General features: G+C 47.2%; 1 protein-coding gene across 3 annotated transcripts in view; it reads left to right on the top strand.

Moving 5' to 3' along the window:
- MAN1C1 (mannosidase alpha class 1C member 1) overlaps positions 1-27,737 on the top strand; it is a 174,916-nt gene that overhangs the window by 51,578 nt on the left and 95,601 nt on the right. For all 3 annotated transcript variants that reach the window (XR_003309739.2, XM_023219589.2, XM_023219588.3), the window contains exon 2: positions 17,008-17,104. Coding sequence is in view for 2 of the 3 variants with exons in the window: in XM_023219589.2 (XP_023075357.1) it covers positions 17,008-17,104 (97 nt within the window). In the remaining variant the exon portion in view is untranslated. The remainder of the gene's footprint in view (positions 1-17,007; positions 17,105-27,737) is intronic.

Raw genomic sequence — 27,737 nt, 5'->3', positions numbered from 1 at the left:
TAGAGAAGGTGTATTCAGTTCTTGGGCACACAGTTAGCTGTGTGCCCTTGGAATTGTTACTGAACTGCTCTCAACCTCAGTTTTCTTATCTATAAAATGGGCTTAATACTTGCTTCTGGGAGTAGCAATGGAAAATGAAATGAGATAAAATATGTGATCACATCTGGCACAAGGGCTGGTACATGGAGGTGCTCAATAAATACTGGCACCATCGGGTTCATGCTTTTAATCATAGCACTTTGGGAGGCCGAGGCAGGAGGATCACTTGAGGCCAGGAGTTCAAGACCAGCATGGGCAACATATCGAGACCCTATCTTTATAAAAAAATTTTTTTAAAATCAGCCAGATGTGGTGGCACACACCTGCTACTTGCTAATCCCGGCTACTCAGGAGGCTGAGGTGAGAGGATCACTTAAGCCTGGGAGTTCGAGGCTGCAGTGGGCTACTGTCATACCACTGTACTGTGCACTGTACTGCACTCCCGTCTGGACGACAGAGACTTTGTCTCTAAAAATAGATACATACAAATAAATACTGGCTTATTCTCCAGTTCTTAACTGAAATGCTTTCACAGGACAAAAAACAAGGCTCTTTACTGCCCATGAATGTCAGTCGTTCTCAGGCCCCCTTCTTGAGTCCAGGAAAGGAATCTGTCAGAAGAATCTTGCTGATCCTCTTTTGGTTCCAAGAACTACCAGAAAATGTAGATGGTTTCACATGATTCTAAATGGATTTCCCAAGCGGTCTATGCCCACAGCTGGTTTCTCCAGAAATGACAACACTGCCTGAAAAACAAGACCCCAGCCTTCCTGCAGCCTTTGTTCTTGTGCTTGTCCCAGGGCCTCCCTATAAGCCCAAAGGCTCTAAAACCCATCACCCAAATCCGCTTGTGGATGCAGAGACGCCACTAAGCAGTCTTTAGACGGCGATTATCAAGGCTGAACTTCCAGATTTCAAATAACATCACCTCCCTGGGAAACCAGCACGTGGAGATTCCTGTGTTCCATGTGCCCTGCAGGATCTCTGTACCACTCGCGTTGGTATTTTCTTTGTTTTCACTTAAACCTGTTTTTTTAAAAATAAAATTCTTAAAGTTTGGGTAAAATAACTGGTTCCGCCTCTTTCATGTTTCCAAAGGCTCCAGGCTCTGCTGGGGCAGCTTTAAAGCGAGTCGTCCGTTCCTTCTAGCAGACTGAGCCTTCAGGGGGGCAGGAATTTGGACACTTCTCATTTTCAAAGAGAAACAGACATAAGGATGGGCCACTTGAGCCAGGCACAGGGCAGCAGCCGGCCCTTGTTTGATTCTCTGTGCCACATGCCGTCCAGAGGTGCTGGGTCCATGTTGTGTTGGTTCATTCATTAGACAGTAGAGCAGCCTGGTGAGATGGAAGAGACAAAGCTTTTTGAATCAGCCAGACCCCGGCTTCAAACACTGGCTCTGCCACCTGCCAGCTACAGAGCCCAAATGTTGGCAAAAGGAGAGGCTGATCTTACCTCTGAGGGTGGTTGGGTAGGAAGCAATTTGCTGTCATGGTTAAGAATGCAGCTCTGAGTTAGCCTCTTGCATCCATTGCCTGCCTCTGCCACTACTTTTTTTGAGATGGGGTCTTACTGTGTCACCCAGGCTGGAGTGCAATGGCGTGATCTTGGCTCGCTGCAACCTCCACCTCCTGGGTTCAAGCATTCCCCTCACCTAAGCCTCCCAAGTAGCTGGGACCACAGGTGCGTGCCACCATGCCTAGTTAATTTTTCGTATTTTCAGTAGAGATGGGGTTTCACCATGTTGCCCATGCTGGTCTCAAACTCCTGGGCTCAAACGATCCACCTGCCTTGGCCTCTGGAAGTGCTGGGATTACAGGCTTGAACCACAGCACATGGTCGCTGCCGCTGTTTGTTCCATGTCCTTGGGCAAGTTATTTCACCCTCCAGGACTCATTGTTTCATCTTGTAAAATAGGGCTAATAATAACCTACCTTGAGGGGCTGGCGTAGGATTAAATGCTTGTGAAGCGCCTAACCCAGTGGGTGGCACACAGTAAGTGCTCAGTAGATGCCCACTACTGGATAATAGAGGTAATGCATGTCCATTGTTAGCAACTGATGTGCTATGTTGACTCCCTCTTTATGGCCAAGCTCTGTGCTAGGGCTTGGGGATACAGAGGGGAGTAGGTTCCAGCATTCAAGGGCAAAGGAGACAGACATGAAATAAATGATTATCCCACAGAGGTGTTAGGTATTGTCACTGATGGACAATAGGGGGCCATAGGAGGATAGTGAATTCAGAATGCTGGTGCCCGTGCCCCAGAACATCAGAACTCCTCATGTAGGAACGTGCCGTGGTGGAATGGAAAATGCACTGGAGATTTGGTGGGTTGGTTTGTTCTTTTGGTTATTCATTGGCATGTATGAAGGCCCTGAGGTAGTGTATTAGTTTTATCTTGCGGCAGTAACAAATCACAAAGACTCAGTGATTTAGAACACAAATTCATTCTCTTACAGTTTAGTAAGTCAGGGATCTGAAACGGGTCTCACTGGGCTAAACGCAGGTGTTGGCCAGGCCATGCTGCATTCCTTTCTGGAGGTTCTAGGGGAGTGCATTAATTAGGATTCTGTGGAGAAATAGAACCAATAGGAGATGGTAGGGGCGGGACTTATTAGGGGAATTGGCTCACATGATTATGGAGGCTGGGAAGTTCCACAACGGGGCATCTGTAAACTGGAGAAGCAGAGAAGTCAGTAGCATGGCTCAGTCCAAGCCCAACGGCCTGGGAACCAGGGCAGCCAGCAGCGTAACTCTCAGCTCAAGGCTGAAAGCTTCAGAACCTGGGGGTGGAGGGGCAGTTGGTGCAAGTCCCAGAGTCCAAAGGCCAGAGAACTTGTTCTGATTCCAAGGGCAGGAGAGGAAGGTGCCTTAGCTCCAGAAGAGAGAGAGAGAGAGGGAGTATTTGCCTTTCCTCTACCTTTTATGTGCAGGCTCTCAGCTGATGGGATGGTGAGGGCAGGCTTTCCTAACTCAACCCACCAACTCAAATGTTAGTCTCTTCCAGAAACACCCTCACAGACATACCCTTTCCAGTATCCTGGAAAGAATACTTTCCCAGCTATCTGGGTATCCCTTAGTGCAGTCAAGCTGATATCTACCATGAACCATCACAGGGAGAATCCCTTCGAGAGGCCGCCTGCATCTCTGCATTCCTTGGCTCATGGCCACCTTCTTCCATCTTCAAAGCCAGCAGTGGTGGAGTCTTTTTCACATCTCATCACTTTGACAGTGACTGTCCTGCCTCTCTGTCCTACTTATAAGGACCCTTCTGATTATACTGGGCCCACCTCGATAATCAGGCTAATCTCCCTCTCCCCAAGTCTGCTGATTAGCAACTGTAATTCCATCTGAAACCTTAATTCCATCTTACCTTGTAACCCAACACTCACAGGCTCTGAGGATTAGAACCTTTGGGGGCCATTGATCTTCCTGCCCTAGGCAAGAGGGGCTGTGTGTGTTTGAGGTGATGGGCAAAGGCCCTGCGGCTGAAGCATGGTGGGGAAAGGTCCAAGAGGCAGGTAGGTGTTTTGAGGCTCAGTGCTGTGGGGCTGGTGGTTGGAGACTCTTACAGAGAGGAATGGCATTTAATGGTTTGCATTTTCAAAGGGTGGCCCTGGTAGCTCTTTGGAGAAAGGATGGGGGTGACATGGGGGGAGAGAGGGCAGCCAGAGACCATTACAGATGATCAGATGCCAGCCAGAGGTGGACGGGGAGGGGGAAAGGAGGTGAGTCAGAGATGTCGTCGCCAGAAATCCTGTTGAATGGATTTGGGTGGGGAGAAAAGGAGACTTGAGAGGACTTGGTTTCTGATGTGAGCCAGCAGCAGGATGACGGTGCTGTCTCCTGATGCAGGGAAGACAATGAATGGGAAGCCCGGGGCAGGTGGAGCACCTGCGAACACTTAGTGGCGTGTGCTGTGCCCAGGTGCTGTGCCCAGGGCCTTGGCATTGTAACTAATCCTTGCAGCACCCAGGGAAGGCAGGCACGGTTACTGCTCCATTCTGTGAGGCAGTGGAGTATTGTGGCTGTGAGCACAGACCACCTGCATTCCTATCCTGGCTCTGCTGCTTACTTGGTATGATACTTGGGCAAGTACCTCAGTTTCCTTACCTGAAAATGAGAGTGATGTTGTACCAATCCTATAAGATTAGTGTGAAGGTTAAAATTGTATATATGTAAAGCACTGATGACTCATGGAAAACACTAGATAAGTGTAACAGTATCATTATTTTTAAACAGATGAACAGATTGAGGCACAGAGAGGTTAAGTATCTTGTCCAAGGACACACAGCTGGGTAAAGCCAGGATCCAAAGCCAGGCTCCGAACTGCTATGCCTTACCTCCTCCCCAGGACCACCTCACGGAGGTGTGGTGAAAACAGCATGTGCACGTGCATACAAAAGCACTTAGCAGCGTACATGACACAATACGTCCCATAAATGTCTGTATGTGGAAGTGCGATTTCTTTTGCTGTAAAATGGGGGTGATGACCCCTACCCTGCCTAACTCACAGGTAAGGCTCAAATGAAAAAGGCAAAGCATTTTGGAAATGGTGGAGACACCTGCACATGGGCAGGTTTTGTTGAACCATTTCGCATTGGAATTTCACTGTGGGTGCCCTAAGATCTTTTCCACTGTGACTCATCTGTGTCCCCCACACGCTGTCTCCCTGCCCCCACCTAACACCCAATCTGTGATAGAACAGAGCGGATGGGGACCCGTCCCAATGCATCGGCTTCCAGGTCTGGTGGCCTTCTCTGCACAGCTACTTTTGTTTGTCTGCATGCTGCTCCAGGACCAAAGTCTCGCCGGGAAGGGTCTCACCTCCTCTTGCTGTTGTGGCCTCACAATCGGAGCTGTCCCCTTGTTGGGCCCTTGATAAATCCTTGTTGAGTCAAGGCCCCTGGGCAGTGAGTGCTTCTGTCGCAGGCATCCCCTATCCTTTGATATGAGCAGCCCTAGGGGGTGCCTCCTGTGTTGTCACCATCCTTAGTCATTTAATCAACATATTTTTATGGAAAGTCTCTATGTGCTGGGTACTCTCCTAGGTGCCAGGGAGCAATAATGAGCAATGGAGCCAACAGAGCCTCATGGAGCCTGCATTCTCATGGGGGAAATAGATACTAATTAATCAGTCACACAACTGATGTAAAATTTTGACTTTAATAATCCTCCATAATAGGGTGATTCAACCTGAAGGGAAGACCTCTCTTGGAAGTGTCAGCCAAGCCTGGGCGCTGAAAGATGAGTGGAATTCAGCAGGCAAAAAGAGGAGGGAGGAGTGGTCCAAGGAGCGGGACTGTTGTGCGCAAAGGCTGTGTGGCAGGGGGAGGCATGGTTCGTTGAGGAACGGAGAGAGAAAGCTAGTGTGGCTGGGGCAGAGATGGGGAGGACAAGCTGACTGAAGGCATGAGTGGGTGACTTCCTGGGGCCTGATGGGCCTCAAGAAGGAGTTTATTTAAGTGTGTGTTTGGGATGAAGCAGAGAGAGATGAATAAATTTGCACTTCAAATAACCACCCTGGCTACAATGTGGAGAGCAGTGTAGGAAGCCAGGGAGGACTGGTCTAGGCCAGTTGAGGCAGTCGCAGGAGTTCCATGAAGAGATGGGAGTGGTTTGGATTAGGGTGGTGCTCACGGTGGTGGTACGAAGATAAGTGGATGGAGAGATATTTCTCTTTTAGTGGATACGTTAATAGGATAGCAGTATCCAGTGGCTGCTTTTTATTGATTGATTGATTAATTTTTTTATTTCAATAGTTTTTGGGGTACAGGTAGTTTTTGGTTACATATTTAAGTTCTTTAGTGGTGATTTCTGAGATTTTTGTGCACCTGTCACCTGAGCAGTTTATACTGTATCCAATATGTAGACTTTTATCCCTCAACCCCTGCAATCTTTCCCCAACTCTGAGTCCCCAAAGTCCCTTATATCATTCTTATGCCTTTGTGTTCTCATAGCTTGGCTTCCACTTATAAGTGAGAATATACAATATTTAGTTTTCCATTCCTGAGTTATTTCACTTAGAATAAGGGCCTTCAGCTCCTTTTAAGTTGCTGCAAAGGACATGATTTCATCCCTTTCTATGGCTGAGTAGTATTCCATGGTGTATATGTACCACATTTTCTTTATCCACTCATTGGTCGATGGGCACTTGGGTTGGTTCCGTATCTTTGCAATTGCGAATTGTGCTGCTATAAACATCTGTATGCATGTGTCTTTTTCATGAAATGACTTATCTGGGGCGGGTGGATACCCAGTAGTGGGACTGCTGGGTCAAATGATAGTTGTACTTTTAGTTCTTTAAGGAATCTCCATACTGTTTTCCATAGCAGTTGTATAACTTATATTCGCACCAGCAGTGTAAAAGTGTTCCCTTTTCACCACATCCATGCCATGGCTGCTTTTTATTGCGCACATATTGTATACCAGCCATTGTGCTCAACACTTTACATATGTTATTTACTCCCAGGGTTATTCTAAGGATTAAGTATTTCTGTCCTTTTACAGATGAGGAAACTGAGACTCTTAGAGGTTAAGGCACTCGCTCAAGGCCACACAGCCAGTAAGGTGGCAGAGCCCTGGGGCAGCCTCTCAAGTTTCAATGTGCATTTGAGTCACCTGGGGCTCTTGTTAAAATGCTGCTTCAGATTAAGCAGGTGGGAGGGTGGAGCTGAGGTACTCTGTTTCTGACGTGCTCCCTGGGTGGCCCTGCCTGCCCCTGGTTCCTGGAGCATTTTGAGCAGCAAGGGTCTCTGCCTGAGAGTGCCTGCACACTCTCGACCCTGATGCCTTAAAAACAGCTGCAGACAGGATGCGATTCCTGAGACTGCTCAAACCTGAATCCCCGTGGGCAGGATGTGGGTGAGCTGTCTGGACCTCAGGTGTGTGGGAGTTGTATCACATGCTCATTCCCCACATTGGCCTTTCAATAGCTCGAATAAACCCGAAACTGAGAGGGTTGGAGGCAGCATCTCCCCTTCTACTCCCCAGCTCCACCTCCCAGGGCAACCACACCCCCTCCTGTGCTTCTGAGTGATAGACCTGGGCTGTGTATTTGCAGGAGCCTCGTTGGAATCACCAACCAGGTCATGTTGTGTTGTGCCAATAAATGGGACTGGATCAGAAAATCTAACGTGGATAGTGTTTAGGTACCAAGCTGTCAGCTCTTTCCTTGGACTGTGCATAGTCATTAGATCCTAGAATCATTAGAGACCAAATCTCTTCCCACTTGGCCCCTGCAAATGGGGCCAGGTGTTACTGCTGGGAGATGCCAATAAGGCTGCATGTCATGGTGTGAGCACTTGTCTTTAATGAGTAGGAAAATCCATTTCCCTTCTTGGCATCTTTGAATGTAGCAACTGTGGTTCTGGGTCACTGCCAGAGCTGGCCTTGTGTGTATGTGTGTGATTTTTTAAAGTAGGGGAGAATGTCTCAGTATTCAGTGCTCACCCCCTTCCTTCCAAGTTGTCCCCCGCAAATAAGTGTCCAACACAAACTTTAGAGTCTTCCACTCTGGGAGTGGTCTGCTGGCACCCACACGTCCTCCCCTCCTCGAATGCATCCTTTCTCTCTTGATGGCATTGTTCTGGAGTCCTCAGCTGAGTGGGCATCTGTGCCTGGGTGATCGATTCTAGTCTCTTTTCTGCAGGAGAGAACCCTTGAGCTCTGACACAAGTAGAAAGAAAATCTTAAACCAAATAATAATGTCCTGCCTCACACTAGTAAATATTTTGCATTAAAAAATTCCATGTCATTTTGATTTGTTCAGGTAGACAAGAACATCTTCTGTTTGAGGAGGAACTGAAGAGATTTCTTAGGATTCAGCTCCGATGGCTCTGCCTGTGTCTCTTTATCTTTGGAGCTTTGTTTTCCGCCTTTGCAAGACTTGAGTGAAGGGAAGGCTTTGTGGTCTATTGTTAGGTGCTCTTTGAATCTATAAATCACAGGCTACAGGAAGGGAGGGGCTTCCAGAGACCATCTAGAGCCACCCTGTATCTCTAGCATGGACGCACACACACGCACACACACACACAATGACTGTCTGTTGTACGTTTCTAGAACCCAGTGGGGACAGGGATACAGTTTCTTTTGGTATGTACTTCTCACATTGATTGGTTCCGACTATCATGTTCTTGCACCTGTCCTGAGTATCTCTTGCTGTAGCTCTGGCCCTTTCCCCAGTCAGCTATGGCACCGCCCTGGCCCGTGTTCTTAGAGACATGATTATCTCTGTGCTATTAGTGTCTGAGTCCTAGCCGAGGCAAGTCCCTTCCCTTTCTGAGTCTCATATAGTTCTTATAAAATGTGGCTTTGAGAATAGATGATGTCTCTGGTCCTAAAATTCTCTTTGACTCTGGAGTTCTGGATCTGTGCTTCTGTTTGATGTTGTTTCTCTTGCTGGGTGACCGTCTCTCTGACTCCCTGCTGTAAAGACCTCCTTTTTTTTTTTTTTTTTTTAATCAAAACCTAACTTGGTCCCACCTACCCCACGGCTGACCACCCAAGCACTTTCTTCTGACTTAAGGGTAGCGCCATATGATGTCTTCTTTTTGTTTTTCATTTTAACAACCTGTACTTTTCACATCACAAAACATTTCTAGATAGTCATTGTAGAAAATTCAGAAAATATAGGTCAATAAGAAGAAAAGGAAATCACTACACTTGTATCGGACATAACCACTGTTAAGAATTTGGTGTATTTTCTTTCAGTCTTTTTTGCAAACACTCATACATAGGCCAGTGAATTTCATGCTATGTAATTTTGTGTTCTGCTTTTCCACCTAATAATATATAATGAGCGTTTTTACCTATCATGAAACATTTGTAAACATAAATTTTAATACCTGTTTACTACTTTACATCTCCTACTTTAGCCCTTGCATAATTATTTCCAAATGGAAAAAATACCTATCCTGTCAAGCCCACTGAACTGGCCAAATCAAATGAGTTAAAATATGCAAAGAGCTGCACAGATGTGAGTGATAATTGTTCATTTTGTTCATTTTATCTCCCCAACTGAACTGCTTTACTGTACCGTCACAAAATCGTTATACAGTTTCCTATTCACCAAGTTTTGCACAGTGGTGGGCAAAACATGGTATCTGACTGTAATATCTTAAAAGGGCATTACATATTAATAGCTTTAAAAGTTTTTTCTTAGCAATTTCTTAGAAACTCTGGTCGAAGGAAATTATTCAAAATGTTATGTGCACAGAGATGTTCACTATGGCATTATTTACAATAGCCTGAAACTAGAAATCACCAAAACGTCTAATTATATGGGAAGGAGGTGAAGTAAATGATGATGAACCTTCTTTCTAGGCTATTGTATAGCTATTAAAAGTGATGTTTACAAAACCTTTGAATAACATTGGAATATGTCATAATTATGGGAAGAAACAAAGGTACAATATGAAAGGGAAAAGAGTGGAGAGAAAGACACCAAAATGGGAATAGTGGTTGGAGTTAAATAATGGGCAGTTGTTTTCCTTCTCTTGTAATCTGCTTTTCTTCAGTGAGCTTGTGTGCCTTCAATACATTAAAAGGTAGAGAAACAGAGAGAGATAAGACAAGAGAGAGACGAGACAAGAGAGAGAGCGAGGTGAACCTTGTTTTTAAGATTTCCTGAAAGAATTTATGCAGAAGAGGGTTGGAAGGGGCACAGAGCTGAGTTCAGTAGAAGGGAGTGACCCAGAAGTGGAAGAAGCGGGCATGAGGGCTGAAGCCTGAATTGAGCTGAGACTTGTAGAAAATTCTCAGAACCACCAAAGGAGCCTTTTAATTTTTTTGGAGTAGGAAGAAAACAGGCACCTCCTTTGAGCATGCTAATATAATTATAAAAGGAGAAACCAAAATAGCTAGTTCCTAATTTGTTCACCAGACTTCTTCCTCTGACCAGCGTGGGGAACAGGCTTGGTGAGACCATCCAGGCCATTGAGGAACTGGGGGCTAAGAGGAACTTCAGGGAGACTGACAATGGCCACATTCTGTTGTAATTTATAAAAAGTGAAGGAAAATAGAATTCTGTAGTGTATAAATTTGGGTGAAAATGACAGCCTCCAGTAAAATTTACTAAATGAATTTAAAAAAAAAAAAAAAAGAATTTCAGACTTACAGAAAAGTTGTAAAAATCTAACAAAGATTTTACATTTACCTTCACCCAGACTCCACAAATGTTAACATTTTACCCTGTTTGCTTTCTCTCTCTGTTTTTCACTCGTTTGCTTTACATATATATAATATATATGCACACTGTATGCATAATATACATATACACATGTACATACATATTGTCTTGCGAACCAATTCGAAAGTTGCAAATATACTGTCCTCTACCCTTAAATACTTCATTGTGTATTTCCAAAAAGAATGACGTTTTTCTTTTTGTCTTTTCTTTTCTTTTTTTTTTTTTTTTTTTTGAGACAGAGCCTACTTCTGGATAGAGGCCTGGGTGACACAGCAAGACCTCTGTCTCAAAAAATATATTTATGTGTGTGTGTGTGTGTATATATATATATATATAGAGAGAGAGAGAGAGAGAGAATTCACATACCATAAAATCTGACTTTTAAAGTATACATTTTAGTCATTTTATTTTATTTTTGAGATGGAGTGTCGCTCTGTGGCTCAGGCTGGAATACAGTGGCGCGATTTCGGCTCACTGCAACCTCTACCTCCCGGGTTCAAGAAATTCTCCTGCCTCAGCCTCCTGAGTACCTGGGATTACAGGCACCTGCCACCATGCCCGGCTAATTTTTGTGTTTTTAGTAGAGACAAGGTTTCACCATGTTGGCCAGGCTGGTTTTGAACTCCTGGCCTCAGATGATCCACCCACCTCGGCCTCCCAAAGTGCTGGGATTACAGGCGTGAGCCACCACGACCAGCCTCAGTCATTTTAATATATTCACAGAATTGTGAATCATCACCACAATCAATTGTAGAAGAATTTCATTACTCTGAAAAGACCCCATGCCCATGAACAGTCAGTCACTCCCCATTTCTCCCTTCCTCTAGTCCCGGGCAACCACTAATCTGCTTTCTGCTTGGATGGATTTGCTTATTCTGGACGTTTCCTACAAATGGAATCATACTCCAGGTAGCATTTGTGCATCTGGCATCTTTCACTAATAATAGTATCTCAAGTTTCATCCATGCTGTAGCCCATGGCAGTGCTTCATTCCTTTTTCCATCTGAATAATATTCCATTGCATGGTATACCACATTCTGTTGATCCATTCAATCCGTGGACATTTGGGCTATTTCCACTTTTTGGTTATTACAGATAGTGCCACTGTGAACATCTGTGTCCAGGGTTTTGTGTGGCTATATGTTGTTATCTTTCTGGGGTATGTATCAGGGGTCCCCAAGACACCACCCCTGGATTCAGTGATGTACTAGGAAGACTCATAGGACTCAGCCCATAGTTCTTGTGATGGCGATGATTTATCACAGTGGAAGGTTTCAGAGTAGCCGAGTGCGGTGCCTCACGCCTGTAATCCCAGCACTTTGGGAGGCAAGGCGGGGGGATCTCCTGAGGTCAGGAGTTCGAGACCAGCCTGACCAACATGGGGAACCCCTGTCTCTACTAAAAATACAAAAAAAAAATTAGCTGGGTGTGGTGGTGCATGCCTGTAATCCCAGCTACTCAGGAGGCTGAGGCAGGAGAATCGCTTGAACCTGGGAGGTGGAGGTTGCGGTGAACTGAGATTGTTCCATTGCATTCCATCCTGGGCAATAAGAGTGAAACTCCATCTCAAAAAAAAAAGAAAAGAAAAGAAAAAAAGAAACTTTACAGAGCAAAATTAGCAAAGGAAACAGTGGATGGGGACAAATCCAGAGGAAACCAGGTGCAGGCTTCCAAGAGTTCTCTCCCAGTGAAGATGTGTAAGGTGTTATAGACCAGGGAAGCTCTTTAGAGACTCAGTGCCCAAGGTAGCCACCCCCTTCCTAACAAGTACCAGCATTCCAGACTCCAGAAGGAAAGTAGCCATTTAGCATAAGCCACATTGTACAAACAGTCCAGACGCAGGAAACCACCTTTATCAGTTAGAGACTGATAGGAGCACTCGCAAAACCCAGGTTCCTAGACACCAGCTGAGGACCCACCTCGCAAGCAGGCCTTTCTGAGGACAGACGTCTAAGACCTGCTGCATTAACTTTTCTGCACAGATAGGTACCTAGAATTAGAATTGTTAGGTCATATGGTAACTCCATATTTAACTTTTTTTGCCAAACTGTTCTCCAAAGTGGCTGCACCATTTTCATTGCAGCCATCCATGTATGAGGCTTCTGATTTCAGCATATCCTGGCCAACACTTTTCATCGTCCATCTTATTTAGTATGGCCATCCTAGTGGGACTAATAGATTTTTAAGTTAGTGATTTGCAAGCATTTAGGATAAAAAATGATGATCTTTAGGAGCCAAAATAGGTTCTCTAAGAACAATCATGCCAGTCTAACCCTTATTTTCCTTAAAAAAAAAAAAAAAATAGGCAATTTATTTTTCTGTACTAGCTGTACTAGGGCAGAGTATTTTTATATTTTAGCCTGTCTTTCACAATATCTTGGTGTACAAAATTGGAGAATCGGGGGTTGTACGGATTGCTTGGCAGATTTCTTACTTGCTGATGAATGACATCAAAGAAAAACAAAACAAAACAAACAAAAAAAGAAGAGATCTGGGTCCAGGAGAGAGACTCCTGAGGCTGTTTTCCTGACTTAGTCCTCAGCTGGCTGTTTATGTTTCGGTTCAAAACCTGAGGGTAGATGCAGATAGCAATCCCATCAAGTCTGCAGATTACTCAAAGGAGGCAGACACATGTGTTGAATAATATTTGGTTCCAGAAAGGTTGGATCTGGAACCAGAGAGATCCTTACAGCATGGAATGATAGGCAGAGTCAAACGAGATGGAAGTTATTAGGGACAAATGACAAGTCCACACCTACACAATCTGGCACAGAGGTGACCAGAGCAAGTGGGCACTTTGGTTTCTGCTCATTTCCAAAAGAATGACCAGCCACAGCAAGTGAGTGACAGAGGTGTGGGGCACCTGGAAGAATGCTATGTCGTGTGGGTCTGCAGTTTCAGAGGGCTCAATAGGTGAGTGCACTTCAAGAGCTGGCTCCCCTCGGCTGAAGGTCTGTGGTATGGAAGCAGGAAGAATTGTCTCCCCTGTGGCCCATAAGGGAAAACAGATTTCAGTTGATTAAGGAAGAACTTTGTGAAACTCCACAATCGAATGGGCTGCCTGGGAAGGTGGAGAGCAGCCCATCACTGAGAGTGTTCAAAAAGAGACCACTGGCCAGGCATGGTGGCTCACACCTGTAATCCCAGCACTTTGGGAGGCCGAGGTAGGTGGATCACTCGAGGTCAGGAGTTTGAGACCAACCTGGCCAACATGGTGAAACCTCATCTCTACTAAAAATACAAAAGTTAGCTGAGCATGGTGGCACACGCCTGTAATCCCAGCTACTCGGGAGGCCGAGGCAGGAGAATCGCTTGAGCCTGGGAGGCGGAGGTTGTGGTGAGCTGAGATTTCACCACTGCACTCCAGCCTGGACAACAGAGCAAGACTCCATCTAAAAAAAAAAAAAAAAAAAAAGAGAGAGACTCCTATTAAGGAACTTCCCCATGTGACCTTTGAGGTCTCAGAACTGCCTAAGCATGATGTCAGGAACTGTCTGTCTCTGCAGTCCAGGTATTACCCATGGCACACATCACTAGTTCCACAGTGAAAACGTTAGCCTTTCTGTGGGTCACCCTTTCTTGTGCCCCTCACAGTTCTACCTGTCCATCAGAACTCTTGTTCATCCATCCACGAAGCTTCCCTTGAGACACACACTTGCCCTCTTCTGAACACCTGTTGTCCAGCAGCCCCTCCTCTCTGGCTTGTTTGCCTGGCACATGTCTTGCCTGTGAGGCGTGTGGTCCACATTGAGTCTTCCAGTCATGTGTTAAGCTCCAGAGCCAATTCAGCAAATACTTAACAAGCACCTTCTTTGTGCCAGCCCTTGGATGCATTGTGGGGCATGTAGCTGTGAATGGGGGTGGGGGGACTGACCCAACAGTTGCAGGTGTAAAAGCTTGACTGCAGGCCACCATGGGTCTGCATCAGGAATGTGGGATGGTGTCTGACTTTGGGCTGGGGAGAAGGCCTCCCTGCAAAGGTGCCCTTTCAGCTGGGACCTGAAGGAAGATGGGCAGTTGGCAGGGGGGCGGAGGGTAGGAGCTGGGAGTGCATTCCCGCCATGGCTATAGCCCAGACACAGGACAGAACACCTAGTAGGGGCTTGCTTAGGGTGTGTTAGGGAGAGAGAGAAGGACCACCTTTCTGGGAGGCTGTCCCCTTCATCCCCTGTCCCCTGTTCACCCAGCACCTAGGCTGAGCCACCCGTGGCATGAGTCAGGAGGCATGTGTGCATTGAAGGAACGAAAGCACGAAGAGTCAGCTCTGATTGCCTTGTGAATTCAGTCCCCAGTGATGCTGAGATGTTTTGTGCCTTCATTCCCTCCCTTGGTGAGGATGACTGTGAAAATGGGCCACATTCCAAACCTCACATTCCTGCAGTGACAGCTTCTTTGAGACCACGTAGATACCTGTGATTCTCGTAATTACTCCCGAACACCCACTTCCCTCTCTCTAGGTGGGGGAATTTTCAGGGTGCGGTGTGGCCCCCCACTTAGACCTCTCCTCCTCCTTTTCTGCTGTCATTTATGCTTTAACAGCTTGCTGCTCCCCACCCCAGCCCCCCAGCCACCTGCCCTCTCTCCCCCAACACTGACTTAATAGAGAGAACCCCCAGATGAGACTGAGGGAGGAGGCTGTTCTCTCTCAAGCACTCATGCCTGGCAATTATTTATTGTTATTGCCGATTCAAGATAAGTAGAAAATAACAGAGGAATGGAACCAGGACTCAAAGCCCGTGCCAAGTGCTTGACTGTGTTACCATGACGTTTGCATGTGTGTCACATGGGAAGCCACATGTCTGGCCAAGCCTGGGGGGTGTCTGCTGCTCTGGGAGATGAATGAGCCAGGTCCTGACCTGGCTGCTGTGCTGCCCTGACCACTTCTCATCTCTGGACCTCAGTTTCATCATCTGTGAAATGGGGCAGTGGTGCTAGATTATTCTGCCATTTCACGGAGAGTCCAGGCCATGCACCTGTCAGGTCTGCCTGCCCTTCTGGTCTGTACATCTGGGCTGCAGCAGTGAGAGCAGCTGTTTACTGTCCCGGTGTGCCTGGAAGAGACGTCTTCTAAGCGTGGGCACCAGGAGTGGCCAAGCATGGAGAATACAGGTGATGATATCCTAGAAAGTGGGCCGCTAAGGCGGGAAACACAGGCTGGGAGAGAGGAGGGTAAAGCCAACGGATGCAGGACAGTGTCTGGAAGTGAGCCATAGAATATAACAGATTGGTGCTTCTCAGATGTGGCCCATGGGTCAGGAGCAGCACATGGGAACTGGTAGAAAAGCAGATTTTTGGGCCCCACCCCAGACCTGCTGGATCAGAAACTCAGGGTGGGGCCCAACAACCTGTTTTAACAAGCCCCCAGTGATTCTGATGCCAGCTAACATTTGAGAGCTAAGAGACTGGATGAAAGGAGGGGTGGATAGACGAGGCTTGGAGAACCAGTAATTTAAAGGTCAAGGAGGAAATAGAGCTAGTGTTTGTCAATCGCTTGCTGTGTCTGGTGGAAAACTGGGCATTCCCACTACTTTCTTCCATTTCAACCTATCAGGATGGTGGCGAGGCTGGCCTTGTCCCCTGCTAAAGCAGATCTCAGCTGATGCAACTGATTTCATGCCAAAGTCACAGAGATCGCGGCAGAGATGGGATTAGGACCTAGGCATCTCTGATCTGGGAGCCTGAGTATTTCCCGGCACACTAGGCTGCCTCCCCATCCACCTGCGCCTCAGCTCTGCTGCCACTACGGGCCCCTGGCTCCTCCTCTGCTCCACAGGTCACTCCAGAACTCTGCTGTGTTGTGCTCCCTCTGCAGTCAGCCATGCCAAGGGAAAAGGGGCACACCATAAAGGCAAATGAGGGAGACCTTGGAGGCTGCAGCACAGGGTTGGGGGCGGACTGTCACCTTGCATCTGCTTCAGCCTGGAGATCCTGGGGCAGCTGGGGAGCAGGGTGCTGGTGTGATGCTCCTGAGAGCTGAGTAGCTGCCTTGCACCGTAAGAACTCGCGCATACTCTGGGTGACAGTCCATAAGCATCCATTGACGCCTACCTGTGCCAAGCCCTGTGCTGGTTGCTATGGGAGAAACTGAGGCGAGGCAAGTGTTGTTTCTAGCCTCAAGGAGTTTATGGTCCAGAGCCAGAGAAACAACAAGTAACTGGGGTGAGCTGGAGTGCATGGGAGGCCAGGGTAGGTCAAAGGAGTTCAAAGAGCTCGAATGGTGATTTTAGGGGACAAAACCAAGGCTTTGGGGACAGACCTAAGCCTTTGGAGCCAGAGGGGATGGCTCAGTTCCCAACATGCTCACTGACTGAGCGATCTCGGATGAGTTACCTCATGTCTACAACCTGTCTCCTTAGCTATAAAATGGGTTAACGATACCTAGCTCAGGGGAGTGTTCCGTTACAGCAAGCGCTCGTTTTCCTTCCCTTCGGAGGATGACTTTAAGCAAGCAAAACAGGGAAGGCTTCCTGGAAGAGGTGACTTTTCACTTTGGCACTGAAGAATGTCTAGAATTTAGTGCTTTTTCTGTCTTCTCTAAGAAATCTGTGGGTAGGCCCTAGACACATGGCGTTGTCTAAGAAGAATGACCTTCCCAGCCGCTATAACTGTACAAATAAAATCATGTTGAGAGGACGTCACTTTCTTCAATTTGGAAAATTTGGAAGATTATTTTTTAGACGTAGTTTAAAATCCTGTTGCAAAGGGCAAAGCCAGGCGGCCAGTGCGCACTGCCAGGAATCGTCACACTGAGCTTCTCTCTTTGCTGCTTTTTCTTGCAGATGATGCAGTTTGCTTGGCAGAGCTATAAACGTTATGCAATGGGGAAAAACGAACTCCGTCCACTAACGAAAGACGGCTACGAGGGTAACATGTTCGGTGAGTCGATTGAAACCACTTTGATATGGGGAGGGACCCACTGCCCCCCTGGTGACTGAGTGGAATTTTACTTTTGCCTTTTCACCTCCTGAGTTGTGGGGACTCCTCAGTTCTTCAGATCTGGGGTCTTCCAAGTCTGTGTTTCCTCTGGGCTGTTCAGGCTTCTGAGTCCTCCTAGATTTAGGGGGAATCCTATATGCTTCTCTCTAGCCTTACAGGCTGCTTTGTATGAAATTATCATTTATTTTTTAAAGTGGAGAAACTTGGAAATGGGAGTAGGGATAGTGAGGGTTGGAGATTTGTTCCCGTGGAGGTTTGGAGACCTAAAGAACACAGAGGACCAGGTTTAAATCCACTCCTCTGGAGTGTCGCCATGAAATGGTCTTGGATGTTTTCGTAGATTGCTGAACACGTATCTGATGGGGTTGGGTACGTGCTTTTTAGAGTCGTTGGGGGCCGGGCATGGTGGCCTTCACCTGTACTCCCAGTCACTTGGGAGGATGAGGTGGGAGGATCCCTTGATCCTGAGAGTTCAGGTCCAGCCTGGGCAACATATTGAGACCCCATCTCAAAACGACAACAGCAGCAAAAACAAAAGGGTATAGAGTCATGGCTCACAAGCTACTTGGAAGCCAAATGGAGCAGCCGCATATCAGGAGAAGCGGCATGGGTCCTGCTGCTGCCTGGCAACTCATTGTGTTTTATCTGCAGCCCCACTTGCTGGTGTCTTTGTCCTCGCCCAGCCACAGGATTCTCCTAACCCCGAGCCTTGGGAGCCTCTCTCCGTGGCTCAGAGGGTCTGCAAGTTGCCTTCTTGTGGGCATGGCCTCACATTCCAATAGTAACACCCATGCAAGTTGCCAACCCCCTTGTCTGCAGCCTGGCCTTCATCTCCCCTGAGGGACAGGAGTGGTGTGGGGCTGGAGAGGGGCAGTCCCGGACTTGGAATCCTCACCCCTTACAGATACAGTCTCCTGAAGTCAGGAACCAAATACATGAGTCGGAGATGGAAGTTCCCAGGAAAATCTTAAAGGCAAATTTACAAGGGATATCCCCCTATCACTCCCATCTGTGCGGCCCCATCAGAGGTGTCCATGTTATGGAAAAAGTGACAGGAATCTACCCTCCTCCCCTTCACCAGTCAGATCGTCACCTGTCTGGCTCTTCAGACATTTCACTCCCCTTCTGGGAAATGGGGTGTGAACTGGGGCAGCTTTATGTATTTATTTTTCTCATTATCCTAGGAGTGTATGGGGGAAAAGGAAAGTATCAAAAAAGTGCAAATCAGGCAAAATAATAATAATAATAATAATCTGTTCTGCTCTGTAGATGCAGCCTCCATCAACATCTTTGCTTATTTCCTCTCAATCTTTTCTTCTTTCTGCTTTTTTTTTTTCCTTTTATATACCATTTTATGTCCTTTCTGCTCTTTTTTTTTTGGCTTCATGTTACATCGTGTTTCCTGAAGTCATCCAAATGTTTTCATAAGGAATGTTTTAATGGTGTCTGTGATTGTATGGATATGCCATAATTCATTTAACCATCTCGCTAATGTTGGGCAAAGATTGTTTCCATTTTTTTGCTATTAAAAATAATGCATGAGTTATCTTTGGGCATAAAATTTTGTCTCGGGATAGATTTGTAGAGATGAATTCCTGAGCCAAATGGGAGGAAGGAAGAGGGATGTTTCTTTTACTTCAAATACGAATTAAAGAGATATGTTGATTCCTGTTAGGAACCTGGCTATCTTACCTGCCTAGAACACAAGAGCTTCCCTAAATATCCTGCATCAGCCCTAGGGAAAGATTGCTGGTGCAGATCCCATCAAAGTTGTTGGAGCTTTTGCTATTAGTATAAACAGGGAAGTTTTCAAGAAAGCTTCCTTTTTCTCTCTAAGCACAGTTTGCAAATATTCAGCGAATTGGTGGTGGGGTGGGAGGGGCTGTTGACTTCTGAAACTGCACATAGCATGGGCACAGGTATGGCTCAGACCATCACAGGAAACGCTTCTGGGAGAGGTTCCATTTTGTAAAATTCCTCAGGGCCTAGGATGTAAATCTCAACCCTCTGGCCCCTTTCTAGTCACCCAGCCTGGTGGTGCATGCTTGAGCCATCTGGAATGATGGAAAGAGCCCGGAGTTAGAATCGGATAACCTGAGCGCAAGTCCTCACTCCGTCCTGAGCTGTGTGGCCAAATTCAAGGCACTTAACCTCTCTGGGCCCCTGTACGTTCATCATTCATACTGGGACTGCTAGAAGGATATAAATGAGTGTGTACGAACAAGCAAAGGGCCATGTCTACATGAGTGATTTATGATTTCTGTTGTAATAAATGAGGTTGGCAGTTGTCCCAGTGAGCCCATGGCAGGCTCTGAGGTCCCTTGGGTTGTCTGTCTCAGGAGCAGCCTTGGCAGGGCCCAGGGAGCCCTGTCATCCAGTACCTGTAGCATTCCTAGCAGTGAAGCAGAGCCTTCCCTCTGCAGCCAGCAGATGAGCTGCAGTGGGCAGCTGGCGCCTGGGAAAGGGAGATGCATGGGGACCTGGCGCTGGGCGGGGAGAGCCGGTCTTGATTGACTCCTTCTCTCCAAATATAACTTGTTAGGTGGCAGTGCCTCGTGCTGACTGCTGGGGATACAGGGATAAATGGAACAGTGAAAGTTCTACCAACTCTGCCAAGACATGCACTGGCAACCCTTCCTGGAGTCTCTTGGAGGTCTGTCTAGGTGCTCTCGGAGAGAGAGACAAGTGCGGGTGACCATAGGTACTGACATGGACAGTCCTTACGGGCTGGAACTTCCAGCAGACCTCGTTTAAATTCAGACTTTACTACTTCCTGGTTGTGTGACCTTGAACAAGTCATTTCTCTCTGAGGCTGAGTTTTTCTGTAAATTGGAGCTAATGATAAACTTAAATCCCGGCCTAGGGACTGCCTGACAAATAGACCCTGTTAATAGTGGTAGCTCAGATCACTGTCGCCACAAATGAGTCTCAGGATACAGAGGCTTATGGGAACACACCCAAAGGATGAGGGCTGAGGGGCATTCTCGGGGCCTGAGAGGGGTTCTAGTTGGAGTGAACCCATGACAGGCACTGAAGCTAGACTATTCCTGAAGATAGGAGATGAACTGGCCTGAATGAAGCAGCTAGTCACCCACCACTTCTTTTCTGGACTCATGGGGGCTGCTGGGTTGCATCATTTAATGTCCTCCCTATAGGCTGAGCCCTGCAGACATGGGACACTGGGTGCAGTCAGGTGGCAGGCTGTGCCCAGTCTGCTGTGCTGACTGAGTAGGGTATACAAGGAGACCCTGAGCAGCGCCCCGCCTCCTGGTGCTCGGCTTGGACACAGGCTCCTGTAGTCTCATCCCTGGCCTGCAGGGCTGGCAGGGCTGTGTAATGGAAGGGTCATGAGTTCACATGGGTGCCTCGTTTTGCTGAGATTTGCAGGAGCTGCAGCGGGATACCCGAGCCTGGTCTCCCAGTGTGGCACTTCACCAAGCAAATCCCCCTCCCAGCTGCCCACTTGCCCTTCCTTGAATCTATTCTTACTTTAAGGACAAGATCTCTGGGTGAGGCGTCTCTGAAGCAAGTTTCTGTGTCCTAAACAAGTCAGTGTCAAAGTGGCTTTCTTTTTACCCACATCCGGCTCAGCAGGCCCTGTCAGAAGATGTTCCCCAAACCCCAGTGGCCACCAACAAAGAGGATGCAGCCTGTTTCTCATCTTGTGGCTCAGGCCAAGGTTGATCTCTGCCTCTGTTTTTTTTTTTTTTTTTTTGAGACAGAGCCAGGCTTTGTCTCCTTGCCCGGGGCGGGAGTGCAGTGGTGCAATCTCAGCTCACTTCAACCTCTGCCTCCTGGGTTCAAGCGATTTTCCTGCCTCAGCCTCCTGAGTAGCTGGGATTACAGGTGCGCGCCACCATGTCTGGCTAATTTTTGTATTTTTAGTAGAGATGGGGTTTCTCCATGTTGGTCAGGCTGGTCTCGAACTCCTGACCTCATGATCTTCCCTCCTTGGCTTCCCAAAGTGCTGGGATTACAGGCGTGAGCCGGCACGCCCGGCTTATCTCTGCCTCTTTCTCCTCTGCTGAGAGGTGGCCAGATAGGGCAGTTAGTGTCCGGCTGGGTGGCAGAAAGAGCATGCATGGGCTTTGAATCCAGACAGGCCTGGGTGGAAACTCTGGGTTACTGCTTAGAGGCTGTGCAGTGGAGCAGGGGCCCTGCCTCCAGTCTGTGGTGAGGATTAGAGAGACCTGCAAAGGCTTAGCCCCGTGCTAGGCACAGAGCAGTCACTTGATCGGGGGGTGCTGTTCTTGCCATTATGTCACAGAGGTGAATTTGCAGCTTGAAGAATGCATGGCAGAGTCAAGGGAGGAACCAACCGTAAAGTGGCTCAGTACCCTGAGGCCCAGCTTCCTTGCCTGTAAAGGGTGCAGATGTTACACCTGCTGCTAGGCTTTGGGGGAATATTAAATAAGCTAGCTAAAGAACATGGACTCAGCCGGGTGTGGTGGCTCACGCCTGTAATCCCAGCCCTTTGGGAGGCCGAGGCAAGTGGATAACTTGAGGTCAGGAGTTCGAGACAAAGCCTGGCCAACATGGTGAAAGTCCATCTCTACTAAAAATACAAAAAGTAGCTGGGCGTGGTGACAGGCACCTATAATCCCAGCTACTCAGGAGGCTGAGGCAGGAGAATCTCAGGAACCCAGGAGGCAGAGGTTGCAGTGAGCTGAGATCATGCCACTGCCCTCCAGCCTGGGCAACAGAGACTCCGTCTCAAAAACAACAACAACAAAAAAGGACTTAGACTCTGGGGCCAGATGGCTTGCGTGTGCATGCTGCTTTGCCACTTACTAGCTGCATGACCTTGGGCAAGTTTCTTAACCTCTCTGGGCCTCAGTTTTCCCATCTATAAAGTGGGAACAATAATAGTACCTCCTTTACAAGATTGTTTTGAGAACGAATGAGTTCACACACATGAAGTGCTTATATTCATGCACAGCACATAGGAAGCATTCATCAATCATCAGCTGTGATGAAGATGCTGCAAAGCCCTTAGAACAGTGTGTGCTGCTCCCATTTTGACTGGGGTGGGTGTCCAAGTCCCCTGGACCCAGGAAGCCACATGAGGACTTCAGGGCTTTCCCAGCCCTGATTCCCCCTGTTTGTTCCCCCAGCCCTCAAATGCCCATGGCAGAAGTCTTGGCGGGCAGATCATTGGTAGGCTCTGTACCTCTCGTACCTTCATGTAAGCAGCTTACACTGGAACTTGTAACAGGAGGAGGTGGGAAAGGTTAGGGTTCACGACCTTGGAATAAAGGCCTCCTGCCAATGGCCACTGGGGGTCAGCTGGCCAACCTTGAAAGTACTTAACAGATATCCATCTTTCCAATAAATCTGTGTAGTCCATGAGAAATTCATCCTCCCTTGGCAGCAGGGGAAATTGTCAAGGGGCACAGAGTCCTGGAATGTCACCACTGGAGGGGTTCTTTAATGGTGAGTCCAACCCCCTTATTTAGAGTTAAGGAAACTAAGGCTCAGAGGGGAAAGGGCTTGCCTGGTGTGATCCCGAATGTTAACTGGGGGACCGGGACTGGAACTCTGGTGGCCTGAGTCTCAGTGCAGTGCTCTTTGCGCCACACGCTCTGAGATCAGCTAGATTGTTCAAGGCCGTGCTGCGAAAACACAGCCCTGCCCATCATGGCCAAGTCACCACCAACAACTAGAAATCCTCAGAGCGTTAGCAGGGGGAAACTGTCTCTTAGGAGGTATCTGATTTCAGGCCCAAGAACCCATTCCTTGCACATACATCATGCCAGGCACCATAGCTGTATTCATTCTCTTCTTAAAATATATATATATTTTAATTAATTCAGACAGGGTTTTGCTATGTTTCCTGGGCTGATCTTGAACTTCTGTGCTCAAGCGATCCTCTCAAAGTGCTAGGATTACAGGCGGGAGCCACTATGTCCAGCCCATAGCTGTATTTCCTTTTTCTACCTCACAGCCCTTATAACATCTAAATTACCCATCTTATCACCATTGCACAGATGAGACTGGGATTTGGCAAGTTTGAGGACTTGCAAAGTCTTAATCCCAGTTCCGCTGAACTTCGAAACCCAAGCCATTAACTACCATGCTGCCGTATCTCCCAGTGACCACATACAGTGGCCGTCAAGAACACAGTGGGGTAGAGGAATGGGCTCGGGATTGGTGTATGCCACATCCTGCACACCACTGCCCCAGTGGAAAGCCAGGCAAGGCCTGTGATTCGTGGTCAGGGTCTGCAGCCTCCCATCTCTAGGCATCATCATTTATTAGACATCAGCTGAGTGCTCAGGGCTTGAACAGAAGACTTAGATTTCCCTCTTTTCTTCCACCATAGGAACATCTTTTGTCTGTGCCTCATAACCTAAAAACATCTACAGTTCACCCTTGAACAACACAGGGGTTAGAGGCGCCAACCCCCTGCACGGGTGAAAATCTGAGTCTAACTTTTGACTTCCCAGAAACATAACTGCTTATTAGCCTACTGTTGACTGGAAGCTTTACCAATGAAAAGTTAATACATACTTTGTATGTTCTGTGTATTATATACTGTATTACAATAACATAAGCTAGAGAAAAGTAAGTGTCATGAAGAAAATCAAGGAAGAGAAAATATATTTACTGTCCATTAAGTGAAAGTGGATCATCATAAAGGTCCTCATCGTTTTCCTCATCATTTTCATGTTGATCAGGCTGAGGAGAAGGAAGTGGGGGTCGGTCTTCTGTCTCAGGAATGGCAGAGGCAGAAGAAAATCTGCATTGGCTGGGCCTGGTGGCTCACACCTGTAATCCCAGCACTTTAGGAGGCCAAAGTGGGCGGATCACCTGAGGTCAGGAGTTCAAAACCAGCCCGGCCAACATAGTGAAACCCTGTCTCTACTAAAAATACCAAAAAATTAGCTGGGCGTGGTGCCACCCACCTGTAGTCCCAGCTACTCAGGAGGCTGAGGCAGGTGAATTGCTTAAACCTGGGAGGTGGAGATTGCAGTGAGCCGAGGTCGCCCCGCTGCACTCTAGCCTGGGCGACAGAGTGAGACTCCATCTGAAAAAAAGAAAGAGAGAAAATCTGCGATTAAGTGGACCCACGCATTACAAGTTCATGCTGATCAAGGCCAAATGTACTTGCAAAACATACCATTGGCTGTCATTGTGATGGACAGAGAGGAGAATGGATTTGAGAACCAGACCAGCCTAAGTTTGAATCCTGCCTCTGCTACTTTGTAGTCATGTAACTTTGGGTGAGTTTCTTAACTTTGCTGCACCTCAGTTTCCCTATCTGTACAATGGGGATAACAACTACTACACTCAAAAGCTGTAAGGATTAAATAAAGTTGATGTGTGTAAAACACCTGGTATATAGTACCTGCCGATACGCAGTCATAAAATGTAAGCTGCTGTCATTATTACGTTTGGTAAAAAGTAATAATGAGAATAATTATAGTCCAAGGAAAGAAACAGTGCCTGGCGCAGAGTAGGCTTTCAGTACATTTTGTAGAATAAATAAATTGCCTAGTGCAGTCTCTGCATGCCCTATTTTCCCTCATGCCCTTCGGCCTGGGTTTGGCTGGGTAAGGGCTGGGTCTTGCTGTGTTCTCTATTCCTCTCATCCCCTGCAGCTGCCTTGACCTCTTGTCACAGAGTACACTCAGAATCAGCAGACAGACCCTGTAAAAAGTAGCAGTTCCCTTTAGTCAGCAGATCTGATGTTCAGGCATCTTCTCTGTGCTTGCGTGGCCAAAAGTAACGTCTGCCTGCTCTGAACCAGCCCCAGGATGACCATGAGGAGCCCCAAATTGGATCCCGCCTCTGCCTCGCAAATCCCCAATAGAACTGCCAGCCAAATCCCCATTTCGAGGGATGATTTATGGCCTTGGGTGAGTTAAGAGGCAAAATGAACACAGCATGATTTTCAGATCACAGGCTGGGAATGTTCAGCCTTGGCAGAGAGAAAAATCATCTTTGCCTTGTAAACGGAGCAAATATGATGTTGAAGAGGGAATAAATCCAGGCCCCAAGATGTCATTTTTACAATTGCTTTTTGGCGTGTGACTTAGTAGTGCCTTCTGCAAACTGTTCACACTCTCCCCCTCCACACACACACCAGCCTTGGTGGGTCTTTTTGTGGGGGTGAGAGTTACTCCACCAGTGTGGCTGCCTTGGGAACTGCAGATGTTGCCAGATAGATAGTTTGTGAAAACCAGCTGCTTCACTAGTTTTCCATAGATCTCCACTATGTTTCTGAGAGATAGCAGCTTTGACTTCAGAGATATGCCTGGCTTTAAATCCCATCCCTAGCACTTACCAGCTGAGTGAAATTGGGCAAGTCACAAACTTCTCGGAACCTCAGTCTACTCACCTGTGAAATGGGGGGTTGGCACACAGTAAGCCTTCACCAAACATTACATTTTTTTCCTTCCCTGAAGGTGTACACACCCTTCCTGGTGTGTACATTTTACTTATCTGACTGAAAATACCATAACTACTTGATGAGTTTTGGTTTTTGCAGGTTTTTCTCTGGAGAAAAAAAAAATTCATAGTTCTGGAAACTCAGAAACTCGGGCTATGTTGCTCACTGATTCTGGCAGGCCACGGTGCACATTCCTGACCCAGGCTTTGAGTTTGTTTTGAGAAAAAGCTGTCATCGGCTTTGTAAGTGGTGATGTTGCAATTCCTTGGATAGAATGGGTCAGGCTTAAGGGCAGCAAGCAAACCTTCCTGGTAGTCACATGCTTTGAGAGCCCTGAAAGCTCCATCCGGAGGCCAGAGGCTATATAAAAGTCAGAGGAAACGACTTAGGAGCACTGGTCACTGACAGCCAGGCCCTTAGCCCAAGGAAGTTAAGAGAACCTGCTGTTAGACAGATGCTGCGGCCCCATGGTGGTCTCCTTGTGACCTTGAGTGACATGTGCACAATTCCTCAGCCACCTTCTGATGATTAGAATATTTTTGGGGCCCAAGGGGTGATCATCAGAGCAAAGCATGCCTCGAAATTAGCCTGCCGCAGTGTCGTGCACTCACACCGCCGACCGACCACTCGCCGCTCCACGCTCTGCCCTTTCCTTCTTCAAAGAGTTTTTTGCTGAGCAGTTTCTAATTAAGATGCATCTTGGCCATTTTCTTGTTCTTTAAAAGGCTTTCCACTAGCACAGAGCATAATTTATTTCTCTAGAAAATATAGTAACAAGTTGTTGTCAAAAGAAAATTGGAGGTTAAGAGCCTTGGGTTCGTGTCCCCGCTCTGGCGCCAGTGGCCGTGTGAGCCGGCGTCCTCCGGGCCTCGTCTCTTCATCAGTACAAAGCAGTTTGCTTTCTCTCAGCCCAGGGTTCTGTGACTGCTGGTTGCTTACTAGGTTGATTTCTTTCATTCTTTTTCATTTCGAAGTGGGTATTTGGGCTGGTCCTCTTGGAATCTGAAATTTGAGCAACAAGTCTTGTTCCTGTCAGGAGAGGAGTGAGTCAGGGTGTCTATTCCCAGAGCAAGTTGCTGGGGATGTAGGAGATGATTCATATTGAAATTGACATTCTCTCCTGGTGGCAGCGTGTTCCGCCCACTTTGCGAAGACCTTTCCTTCCTTAGAAACAAGGCTGAGCCTACAGCAACAGCCTCCTTTTCTTCTCACCGCATTGATGGCAAGCACTTGCCAAGTTTCCCAGCAAACCCTGTGACAAATAGGTATGTGCATTCCCAGAATCTCAGACTGCCAGGCCACTTGGATCCTTTGTAGCCGGCGGTCCAGTGTCTGAGGAGCGGGAGGCAGGTCCTGAGAGGGCCGGGACTCCCTGAGGTCAGACAGCCGGGATCAAACCCTAGTCTTCTAACTTGAGCTTCTACTTTTTTGTTTTAAAATTACCTTTTAAAACTTGGGGTATAGCTTATAACATGTCTACATTAAAATGCACCAATCTTAAGTGCACAGTCTAATGGATTTTACATATAGATACCTCTGTGTAACTGCCATGCAGGTGAAGATTAAAAGCGTTTCCATCACCCTAAAAGGTTCTTTCAGGCCCTTCCTAGTCTGTAGCTCCCCAAGGGTAGCTGCTGTTCTTGTTTTACTTTTTCTTTCTTCTTTTTTTAAATATAGACAGGGTCTAGATCTGTTGTCCAAACTGGAGTGTGGTGGTATGACCATAGCTCACTGCAGCCTCTAACTCTTGGGCTCAAGCAATCCTCCCACCTCAGCCTCTGGGTAGCTAGGACTGCAAGCACAGGACACCACACCTGGCTAATTTTTTATTTTTTGTAGAGATGAGGTCTTGCTATGTTGCCCAGGCTGGTGTCAAACTCCTGGCCTCAAGGAGTCCTCCTGCCTCAGCCTCTCACAGTGTTGGGATTACAGGCATGAGCCACCATGCCTGAGTAGCCACAATTCTGACTTCTGTCACCATAGATTAGTTTTGTCTGCTTTAAAATTTTGTATTATACTCCATGCACTCTTTTATGGTGTGCTTTTTTCCTCATTATTGTATCGTGAACACTAGTTTGTTTTTCCTGTTTTTCTTTCCATTCTGTTCCTGGACATTTTTGTTTTCAGGATTTGGTTGTATCATACCAAAAAGAAACCCTGTACTCAATGACAGTAACTCCT

The sequence above is a fragment of the Piliocolobus tephrosceles genome, chromosome 1 (assembly GCF_002776525.5).
Source record: "Piliocolobus tephrosceles isolate RC106 chromosome 1, ASM277652v3, whole genome shotgun sequence".
NCBI lineage: Eukaryota > Metazoa > Chordata > Mammalia > Primates > Cercopithecidae > Piliocolobus > Piliocolobus tephrosceles.
The sequence above is the reverse complement of the archived record's forward strand: the minus strand, read 5'-3'. Positions and strand labels throughout refer to the sequence as shown.